The sequence below is a fragment of the Pundamilia nyererei genome, unplaced genomic scaffold (genome assembly GCF_000239375.1).
Source record: "Pundamilia nyererei isolate P.nyererei 1_Seehausen unplaced genomic scaffold, PunNye1.0 scaffold00041, whole genome shotgun sequence".
In the NCBI taxonomy this organism is placed as follows: domain Eukaryota; kingdom Metazoa; phylum Chordata; class Actinopteri; order Cichliformes; family Cichlidae; genus Pundamilia; species Pundamilia nyererei.
The window spans coordinates 2,376,974-2,387,705 of NW_005187442.1; the positions used below are offsets into that span (position 1 = coordinate 2,376,974).

A 10,732-nucleotide genomic window follows, 5' to 3' on the forward strand; every position below is an offset into this window, starting at 1 on the left:
TCCCAGCCTGATGGTGGAGTTGAACTCCCTCCACATAAGCAGTCTGAGATCTAAGTTTTCTGAATATTAAATCAATGTTGAGGGGTTTTGGCATTCATACGCTGATATACAGTCAAACCTATCTCCAGTTGGCTTCATTACAATCTCTCTATTTGAAAAAAACAAAACAAAAAGGCGAGAGTAACCGACAGGATTTACCTTTAATTCATCCAATAATAATTGCTGCTTTTTGGGAGAATAAATGTTATTTCTTGTTGGTGGAACAATTTAATTAAACTGACAAAAAGGCATTGAGATCAAAACTTCCAGATCTTTATTGATACGATGGGAGCTAAACAAGAGCCAGTAAAAACCCTTTAACTGGAAGAGAATCAGCACATAAAGTCACCGCTGGCCGGTGTAGAGACAGACGAAGCATATGCGTTTCCCCTTCAGTCAGTCACATCCAGCGAGCAGCCGGAGATAAAGCGGCGTGGATACTGAAGACACCGGGCTCTTAAAGCAAGAGGTAAAATGAAAGGCCACAGCTTGAAAACAGCTTTTCTTGTCTTAGAGTTATTTAATCAAATGGGGTACTTTAAAATAAAAACTATAAGTGATGTTTAACTTGTAATTTAACCATCCTTGTGTCCGTGTCTGGTTAAAAAGACCGCGTTTCAGTTACCTTCTTCTGAGACAAACCTCTCTTGAACAAACTGGGATGTTGCCAATAAAAATAGTAACACCAGTTAATGGTTGCAATGTGAAAGTTAACATCTGTTGGACTGGGTGACTGAGGCCAGGTCTGTCCACGTTTATTTTTCTTCTTTCCTCCTTTGATGCTTTTCTCCCCACCAGCTTTCCAAAGAGGACCGACTCTTAGTCCTCTGCTTTGGCCTCCATCTCCTCAGCGTCGTCGTCTCCATCCACCTCGGCGTTCTCGCGCTCTAACCTCTCCAGCTGCCGGGCGAGCTCTGTCTCATCCGTGTCCGTCACCACCTTAGGCTGCAGGACAAAGTTTACAGTATAGGCAGATGAGCTAAAGACAAACATGATCATGAAAAAAAAAAAGAAAGAAAGAAAGAAATCATTCACCTCCATCTGGATATTAAACACGCCCCTCTTCTCTTCAATCTTCTCCTTGATAGCAGCCATGGCCTGGTTGAGGACAGAGAGGCCCTCTGTGCGCTCCAGGGTGGTCGTCGTCATCACATAGCGAGGGGGAGCGATCAGGTTGATCTGCAGAAGGTAAACACCATGAGAGACAGATCCAAGTAGAGCCTACAGCTAGAGACTTTTTACTTCTTGATGGAAGAGAGAAGGATTACCTTGATGGGCATGGCCTCTGTGGAGCAGCCCAGCCCAGCCCTCAGAGCTTCTTTCACGGCGTCGATCCCCTCGTAACCATAGCACGCCACTTCAATGTCTGCACGAGGTAGAGGTGGTTATCTTCACATTTCTAATTTATTCCTAAGTCCAACTGAGAAACACTGTGAGTAAACATTCACCTGCTCTGATTTTGACAGCCTGTGGAGTGAGTCGCCTGTTGATGTTATCAATCAACACATTCCTCTCCTCCTCTGTTAAATCCAGGCCATCCAGAATAGCAGGATCTCTGCAGAAAGCCATCAAAATGTAAATGTGTGCACACACTGAACAACCTGTGTTTCATTTTAATAAGAGGTGCTGAAATGAGAACTTACGATACAGCCTGTTTGAAGACATCATAAGCGCCGTATCCTGGCCGCTTGTATCTCTCGTCGAAGACCCATGCGGTGCGCTGGTACAAGCTCTCTAGCTGCTCGTCCTTACTGTACTCCAACACCTCTGCCACGTGTCGCAGGATGCTGTAAACCTGCAAGCACTTTCAAAATCAGCTCAGCGCAAACAAACAAGATAGACGTTTACAATTTCTTACAAATACACGTCTCACTTGTCTCACAATATTATAATGAACGCCTGAACCAAATGACCACTACTTTGACCACAACAAGGCTCAAAGGCAAGTTCCATCTACCTTAACTTTACACAAGACAAGGAAGTCCTCTCCAGGCTGGGCAACTTGCACCAAAATGACCGAGACAGATAAAAAGCACCTGACCAACTTACAGTTTTAGATTTGGTGAATTTATCCTCACACTTGATGGCCTCCTCTGGCGAAACTCTTCTTTTTGATAAATCAATGTATCCTGAGAAGAAAACAGAAGGAATGCAAAAAAAGCTGTTTTAGTGCAGCAAGTAGTTTCTTACGATTAGGAATGATACGATTAACTAACAGGGAGGGATTCGATGGCCACTTGCTGGTCTAAGTTTCAAAATGTGCTCGTCTTTATTTCCTCATTACCACCTTTGCATTTCCATCCTGTGTCTCTACCCGAGTGTCGGTACATGGATCACAGGTCAAATCTGCACAACTATCTATATAAAGAAAATAGCCACGTAATACGAGTCAGATGAGCTGCATATTTTGCGATTAGCAGAAAATGTCCAGTTCAGTAACTCAGTTCAAAGTGCTCATGTCAGTTTTGTTTTTCCTTTTTTTTTTTTTTTTTTGAATGTATGAAATATGCCGATGTGTTATAAACTCAAAAATCATCATCTTCATTCATCTTATAACGAGCCTCAGTTCACCCACTCTCTGAGACAAGCTGTTTAAGGCAAACTTGCATCTGATTGGGCTGCTGCTGGTGGGTGGAGCTGCAGTTCCCACAGAACTTTTGAACAGATAAAGATATCACCTTCTAGTGACATCATACAGAGCCGAAAGCACAAGAAGGGTCTGAAACGGTGCATTAAAAAGCAGCCTGAAGCCTGAGCTTCAGGAATTACTCATACATATGGTGACCTCATTAGGTCCCCTTTAATTATTCCAAATGAGATATTCTGTGTGTCATGTGAGACTGTCCTGACATTAAACTGGTGAATGCTATAACATAATGCAAGTTATTGATCATATTACCAACCACAGCCTGTCTCAGTCCACCTGATGTCACAGAATAACACCTCTAGCTTCAATTCAAAAAAGGAAATGTGGACCACACAAAAAGATCTCATTTCATATGGTTTTTATTCCACCACTGCCCTGCAGATCCGACACACCGCCAGTTTCAACTATACTAATCTACACTCACCCTTCTCTTTGTCTACTCGGATGACGACCACGCACTCGTTGCGGCCTATGCGGATGAGCTTGTTGATGGAGCGGATACGTCGACGCGACAGCTCGCTCAAGAGGATCATGCCCTCGATGTTGTTGTACTCCAAAAGGCTGACGTAGGCACCCATCTCAGCGATGGACCTCACGTTCACCATCACGACATCCTCCACCTCTGGGAACCGGTGCTGGTAAAATCGACAGCTGAGCCCCGGCATTGCTGTGAGGTCAGAAACAGTTAAGAAGACAGGGGGAGCTTAACGTCTGCAAGTCATGGCACAAATCTTCACTTTGCAGTTTTAAACACTGTGAAAAGTGCTGCTCGGCATGTAACTTGGTGTTTCGGTACTAATAAATACAGTTTTTATTCTAGTTAATAAAAAAAATAGTCAATAAGTTGTAACTAGCATCTCTGCCTCCACTGCTTCAGTATTCACCAAAGGTTGTTTAAAAAGAAGTCCCACAACTAAACACAATCAAAGCTCAACATTAAATTAGCAGAGAACCATGTATAAATTATTTCATTCTGGTTTTCTTTGTCTTTTTTAATCTCAATCATAGTGATTTGTGAATAATCTGTCACACCATCCCTCTGACAATCCTCCTTTTAGATGTAGTGAAAGAGACATGCAGAGCAAGTGTCAGAGCAGATGCTAGAGACAGAATGAGAGGATCTGGTGTGGTGACCCCTAAAGGGAGCAGTCACCTACAGCACCTACAACGTAACTTAAGTAAAGGACCCATGACCCATTCATGCTGGTCTATTACGTGTTAATTACTTAATGGTTGTGAATCAGTGTTTTATATGTGGGGTCAGCCACAAATTATAGAGCCAATGATTATTATTCTCTCACTAATAAAATACAAACTATGCTGTGAAAAAGTAGACAGAAATGCACAAGAGGACTCAAAAATACAGAACAATCGTAATAGTTGTGGGCTGCGTCCACACGATGTCTAATTACATGTCAGGTTACAACATAGGCTTTCAACACAGAAGCACAAATCCCTTGTTACCAGGGCACATCACCGTGTTAACTTCTAGATTAGCTTGTATGAAATCACTGCCTAATGACCAAACAAACTCTCCTTGAAACAGCGTCATCATTCCATTCAAGATCTCCTGAACATTTTTCTGTTACAAACACTCATACCGCTGACTGGTCAGCAGCAGCCGTGCTGCTGTCGGCCTGTATTATGTGTACGGTATGACCACTTTATATTCTTCTAATATCACAGTTGTCTCCTCTTTAAAATCAACGTCCCTGCTGGCAGTAGGCTTATCCAGGTTTATGACCGATTGGATGCTGCTAATGCCAACTCTCTCATGTAACTGCACTTGTAGCTAGACTGAGATGACAAATAAGGGGACAGCCTTGCTATTCCCCAAATCTTTTGCTTTTAACATCCTGTAGTCCCTGTAACCTGAGGACAGCAGCCTACCTCCTGGAGTGTTTGACCCTTAGATCCTATCACCGTTGTTTTCCCATTCTTTGATCTCATCACTCCTGATTGTTGTCTTTAAACTCTAGTATCTTCTGCTTCTGTTTAACATTTACATATAAATCATCTCCTAGTGATAGTCCAGTGTGTGAATGTGTGTGAATGGGTGGATGACTGAATGTGTAAAGCGCTTTGGGGTCCTTAGGGACTAGTAAAGCGCTATACAAATACAGCCCATTTACAAATACCATGCCTCTTTGGTGGGTCAGAGTTGGCTCATCTTCCAGGACCCACTATCTGGGCTAGTATATGGCTAGTCCATTTCTTTGAGAGTTGATATCACATCAAGATGATAACCACCTTGATGTGATATCATGGTTATGCAGGCCACAGACAGGCAATTGGGACACAATGTCAGCAACCACAAGTACTCTGAGTTTGAATAACAATCTGTTGGGTGTAAAATGCTGCAGTCAGCCAATTAACATCAATCCCTTTCTACATCAGAGTATTTCAACTATACACTGCAGTGCCTGTAAACTCAGCTACCAGTAAAGACATTCCTTTATGGAAGAACACTGTAATGAAAAATATCACTTTTTCTATTTTACTCAGATTTTAAAATATTAGCTGTGGTCATTTTTAGAGGCTTTAACCTATAGAAGACTTTGGCCATACAGATGTTTTCTCTCTAATCCTTAGTCTACTATCAAGAAAGGTGTGGACAAAATAGAGAGATACCTTCAATATTAAACGAAAAGTCCCAGGATGTTTGAATGGAGCCACTTATGTGTGTTTCTCTGTTTTCCCACCGAACAAAATCCAATGCCCAGGTTTAGCTTATAAAAGTATCCAGGACATAAAATAAAAGCAGCGAAATGAAACAAACTTCTGCCATTTCTCGTTTTCTCCTGTTGCTGTGAATGGACTGATGTAACGCATCATCATCGCAGAAAAATCACTTACTGTTTAAAAGAGAGAATCGGCGACAAAATATGGACACAAAAAGCTGCTTACCAAATATTTAGTACGTGTTACCAGCGACTGTATGACTTCCTAGTTATCACATTTAAAACCACGAGAAGAATGCTCATTCAAGCGCAGAAACGCTTTCTTTCAACATCAGTTAGCTTCCCAGCTAATAACCCGGTGCCCAACTCACATGCGGCACACGCAGGCTAAGCTGTTAGCCGGCTATCTGCCAGTTCCGATCGTTCCCCAGTCCCCGCCAAACGACATCTTCATAAAACAAACTCACCTGTGTCATAAGGTTACAGAACGACGCGCCTGAATGTTCCGTGCTGACTTTGTTTAAATGTCAGATTCGGTTTTCTTTCTGGTGTTTTTTTTTTTAATGAGTAACTCGGGCCCGCTAGCTCACATTCATGGGTGTGCTAATTTGTCGACCCGGAAAAGATCGTAGGGACCTTCCACACTGGCGCATGTGCAGAACGAGTTTGGTTCTTTGGTCACATGACGCGGAGGGCCAGCTGATCATCGCCGACAAGATCACGACCGTCAACTCGATCTGCTCTTCTAATCCTACACGAAGAGCAAGATTTTAGCTGTTATATGTCTAGATTAATAATTCAGGATTCGAGCTAAAGTTGTAGTGTTGATTTAGGGAAGCGGGAGTGAACTGAAAATCTCAGTAATCGACAAAAAACGGAAAGATGTCTGGAAAAGACAGGATCGACATATTCCCCTCCAGAATGTAAGCAGCTTGTGCGATGGCTAGTTGCTAAAGCAATGTAGCTTCGTTAAAGCTCATATACCACTGTTTTGTTGACATATTTGCTTTTATATATGAAAGTTGTGGATAATTTTCTGCATGCATTTGAAAAGCAGGGATCGCCGTTTTGTTTTGTGCCAAGGTTACCGTTTAAAAGAGGAAGAATCCTGCTGCTGTCATGTGATATTTCTAACATTATCCAAGTGTGAGCTGTCAGTCGGAGAGACTTCATTTTAATCTAATTTCACCTGCTTCCAGTTATATTACATTTAGGACTACTGAAACTGTAAAACACCGAGGTTTGACCCTTTTATCAGGTCCTGGGTGCAAATATCAGTGAGCTGTGTATGTAGAGGAGTGGTGCAGATTGTGTCGTTCCTTACCTTGTTTTAAAAATAACGCTATTACACAAATCACAGCATGTGACACCTTCTGTCCGCAGACTCTTGGTTCAGATAAGATCTCCTGAAAAAAAATCTGAAATTTTTGAAAATTTCTAAAATTCTGAAATGGTGAAAAACAGAAGAAATCTCAGGAAAATGAATGGGATCTCTCTTCCATGATGGGAAGGGATTCAGCAGATGTTGTACAGCATAGAGCAACAAAAGTAAATTTATATTATAGACGATCAGGATGACATCGTTAACAATCTAACATGTAACAATCTGTGAGTAATGTGACACAAAAGTGGGCTTAAATGTTGATGGCTGTATATTTTCGGCTGCTCCCTTATTCACAAAGAGGGATCCACAGAAGATGGATCCCCATATTTAACTGGTCTTACTCCAGAGATCTCTAACCTTTACACTATGGAGCCATGTTAAATTCCAACACAGGCCTAAGGCAGCATATGAGTCACCTGCTCAAGTCTGGAAAGAGCTGGGGAAAGATTCTGATTTGGAAAATCTTATTCAGCCTTTATTTAAATTGAAAGTTATCAGTCATGATAATTTAAATGAAAAGTCAATGAACAGTCAATGACAAGTGAGTTACAACTACTTAGCCATTTAGCAGATAAAATTCAACTTGTCAGCAGCTCATTGTAAGGTCTCCCACCAGAACTACAACACATGGACTTATATATTAGCTAGATGAAAGAGACGAACAGATACTACTACTTATTCATTTTTAAGGTAAGCTAGCAAATGGCTGGATGAATTACAACCCAGGCCTCCACACTATAGCCCTATAATATACAGGTTTTCCTGCTAAAACCAGTGAACCACACTGGTGCTCCAGAACAAACTACTACTCTTGACAATTAGCATTTAGTAGCCTGGTAGAAGAGGGAACAGAGGAGTTTCAGTAGTGGTTTTTTTCGCTTCATGGGCGCAGGATAGCCCTGACCTTGAAATAAACTCACTAGAGAGAATGTGGCCACCCTGATTAATAAGACCCTTTTCTTTCCGAACTACACGTTTCTTTGGACTTGGTACTCTTGGAGTATAAGACTTTAATAATGCTATTAAGGCTGTTCCTGTCCTTCAGAGATGACCCATTGAACCAGTATATGAAATGGGGAAAATAAGAAGCAAATCCATTAAAAAAAAAAAAGAGCTTTAACAAGCATAGAGGTCAAGAGAAAAAAGAGGAAAATCTGCCGGTTTAAAAAAAAACAAAAAACTGGGGTGAGGGTATCAACTACCAGAGAAGAGAGACAGAGACCTTGGGATGGCCTAAGGTCTGAGTGAAAACATGACAAGGAGATGAAATGAATGAAACTTGGTTGTGTCATTTTACCCCTAATTTAACCATCTGATTCAAATAGTGTTAAAAATATGTGGGTTTTCTCTGGATTTGCAGGGCTCAGACCATCATGAAGGCTCGGCTGAAGGGAGCACAGACCGGCCGCAACCTGCTCAAGAAGAAGTCCGATGCCCTCTCCATGCGCTTCCGTCAGATCCTTCGCAAAATTATTGAAGTCAGTTTAAAATGAGCCTTCGTTTTTGGTCCTAATGTGGTCAAAAGAACCGATGATGCAACAAATACTTTATTCATACATCATGATCTTTGGTTGGAGGCTGTAGCTCATGATAATGCTCAATTAATCTGATACTAAGAGGTGTTTCTATAGTAATTAATTGGGTACCTTCATTGTTATAAACTAACAAATTACAGCCAGTCTGAATCAAAACCTCATGAAATAAAATCTTCCTGAAGGCTTTCAGCTACATGTTTCCCAAAGGTGTGTTTATTTATACTTTTAGACTAAAACCAAGATGGGAGAGGTGATGAGGGAGGCTGCCTTCTCTTTGGCTGAAGCTAAATTTGCTGCAGGAGACTTCAGGTAAGAATGAGAATAACGTGTCAGCGACGTGATGTTGTGTTCTGGTGCAGATACACAAGCAACTTCCATCTGTTGTTTTTGGCCTACAGCACAACTGTAATCCAGAATGTTAACAAAGCCCAGGTGAAGGTCAGAGCCAAGAAAGATAATGTGGCAGGTTAGCATCAAAAAATATTTTCTCATTTTTAATCATTTTTTGTTTTGTTTTGTTTAAAATATCTGCTGCTTTTCCTCTTTTAGGTGTCACCCTTCCAGTATTCGAACACTACCAAGAAGGCGGAGACAGTAAGTCCAGTCACACGTCTGAGTTTGGTGTAACTCTACATCGGGTTTGAAGGGAATCGCAGAGAGCGCTCACCCCACGATGTGTTTGTGTCTGTCAGGTTATGAGCTCACCGGTTTGGCGAGAGGAGGAGAGCAGCTCTCGAGGTTGAAGAGGAACTATGCCAGAGCTGTGGAGCTGCTTGTGGAGTTGGCCTCCTTACAGGTAGGAGGCGCTGTTACATATTAAAAGCATGCTTTAGCTAGTTAGGGTTTTTTTTCCCCCAATGGTATTATCATTGAAAAAAGCACAATGTAACGTCCCTCATTGAAACTAAAATTGTATTGATGATCTCAAATGTAACTGTGCACAATGTGAGTGTATAATCAAAGGCTCACGTCCTAAATGACCAAAACAACTCGTGAAAACAAAGGGGTAGCGTCTCCCGCTATAGTTTGTGTATTCCTGCTGTGTGGCATATCACTACAACATTACCACAAAGGATACATTCGTACACTGAGCCTGTGTGGATTACAGATGCAGATAAAATGTAATCTATACTCTAGAAAAGCTGAAGTTTAAGTGGAAAAAATTGCTCAATTTTGGTTTGCAGACATCTTTTGTCACTCTGGATGAAGCCATAAAGATCACCAACCGCCGTGTGAACGCCATCGAGCACGGTAAACACACTTAACATTCAACTGCAACCTTTTATTAATACATTCATTTATTTTTTTAAATAAAAAAAAGGGTTGGTGCAGATAAAATAATTTTGAATCCGCTTTGCAGTGATTATTCCCAGGATTGATCGCACCCTCACCTACATCATCACAGAGCTGGATGAGAGGGAGCGAGAGGAGTTTTACAGGTGATGATGTTTTCTGTCTGCCTCGTGAAGGTTTTAGTGCATAAACCTAAAAAAAACGTATCAGGAGGCATCTTTTGCATGTTTATTAGATATTCTTGTTCCAACTGGCTGTCCACAGCTCCGAATTCATTCTGTCACTACCCCAGCAACTTAAGTCCAAAACCAGACTGCCCAATCCTCAACTTTTGGTTATAACACAGAATGTTCTCTACTTTGCCAGACTGAAGAAGATCCAAGAGAAGAAGAAGCAGCTAAGGGAAAGGACGGAGTTGGAAATAGCCGCCCGTTTAGCTGCTCTGGGACCCATCGCTGAGCCCGCCAACATGCTGACAGAGGAGGCGGATGAAGATCTGCTGTTTGAGTGAGGAACATTACAGGCCACCGACTTCACTAATCCTTTTATTTATTCTGTGCCTCTCTGGCCACGTCTGCGTGTCTTTACGTCAGCGATGAAAGTTGTTTCTTTTTTTGTGTCCACGTCGTGATGATTAGTTCTGAGTGTTTCCAGATGTGTACAGGGATCAAAGTGCTGTTCGGTATAATACACAAGTGAGACCAAAGCAGTCTCTAACAAATTAAGCAAATATTACAATGAATATGTTTACACATGGTGTGCAAGTGATGATAAAGAAGCGTCCCGTGTGACCGATCACCTTGTAGATATTCAAGTTTTATCATATATAGAGGCATTGCATGCTGTACAGCTTAAAGTGGTTGTGGATTTCAGAGGGTGCGAGTGTGCGCCGTGGAGACCAGTCCTGCTGCTCACTTCATATCGTGCGGTTCCTGTTACCTCACTGCAGGCTGTTTACCATTTCACCAGAAGCCCCAATGTGACCCTGTTGTAAAATGTGATGTGCAAGTCAAAACAGCCCAACACTTCATCCAAATAAAGATGTTCTAAATATTCAACCACTGATTGAATTTCTTTTTTCCCCACTGAAGGGAAAACATTTTAAGTTCCATATGTGAAGACTGCTAAGAGACGGCTTCAAAACCTTTAATCA

The 10,732-nt window shown here is 41.7% G+C and overlaps 2 protein-coding genes across 3 annotated transcripts; one reads left to right on the plus strand and one right to left on the minus strand.

Moving 5' to 3' along the window:
- Positions 1-290: 290 nt before the first annotated feature.
- Positions 291-6,008, minus strand: eif2s1b (eukaryotic translation initiation factor 2, subunit 1 alpha b). 2 transcript variants are annotated; one of them, XM_005731114.1, is made up of 8 exons: positions 5,835-6,008; positions 3,111-3,353; positions 2,089-2,168; positions 1,683-1,834; positions 1,488-1,594; positions 1,308-1,405; positions 1,075-1,218; positions 291-984 (listed from the first exon to the last, which is right to left on the minus strand). In XM_005731114.1, the coding sequence occupies exons 2-8, from the start codon at positions 3,349-3,351 to the stop codon at positions 859-861; spliced, it is 948 nt and encodes a 315-aa protein (XP_005731171.1). In that variant the 5' UTR covers positions 3,352-3,353; positions 5,835-6,008; the 3' UTR covers positions 291-858. The 2 variants fall into 2 exon arrangements, with proteins under 2 accessions (XP_005731171.1, XP_005731172.1); XM_005731115.1 differs by lacking the exon at positions 5,835-6,008 and adding an exon at positions 5,594-5,742.
- Positions 6,009-6,044: 36 nt separating this feature from the next.
- atp6v1d (ATPase H+ transporting V1 subunit D) lies at positions 6,045-10,637 on the plus strand. The gene is made up of 9 exons (XM_005731116.1): positions 6,045-6,290; positions 8,112-8,229; positions 8,516-8,595; positions 8,685-8,752; positions 8,836-8,880; positions 8,979-9,082; positions 9,471-9,537; positions 9,647-9,725; positions 9,946-10,637. The coding sequence occupies exons 1-9, from the start codon at positions 6,250-6,252 to the stop codon at positions 10,088-10,090; spliced, it is 747 nt and encodes a 248-aa protein (XP_005731173.1). The 5' UTR covers positions 6,045-6,249; the 3' UTR covers positions 10,091-10,637.
- The last annotated feature ends 95 nt before the right edge of the window (positions 10,638-10,732 follow it).

What these genes read in the sequence shown, in the direction of transcription:
- eif2s1b (XM_005731114.1), bottom strand. Translation starts at nt 3,351, where the DNA reads ATGCCGGGGCTCAGCTGTCGATTTTACCAGCACCGGTTCCCAGAGGTG. An exon ending in CCGAGTAGACAAAGAGAAGG is followed by an intron (nt 2,169 to 3,110) that starts GTGAGTGTAGAT and finishes TTTTCTTCTCAG; the next exon opens with GATACATTGATTTATCAAAA. An exon ending in AATTCACCAAATCTAAAACT is followed by an intron (nt 1,835 to 2,088) that starts GTAAGTTGGTCA and finishes AAGTGCTTGCAG; the next exon opens with GTTTACAGCATCCTGCGACA.
- atp6v1d (XM_005731116.1), top strand. Translation starts at nt 6,250, where the DNA reads ATGTCTGGAAAAGACAGGATCGACATATTCCCCTCCAGAAT. An exon ending in CTACCAAGAAGGCGGAGACA is followed by an intron (nt 8,881 to 8,978) that starts GTAAGTCCAGTC and finishes TGTGTCTGTCAG; the next exon opens with GTTATGAGCTCACCGGTTTG. An exon ending in TGTGAACGCCATCGAGCACG is followed by an intron (nt 9,538 to 9,646) that starts GTAAACACACTT and finishes TCCGCTTTGCAG; the next exon opens with TGATTATTCCCAGGATTGAT.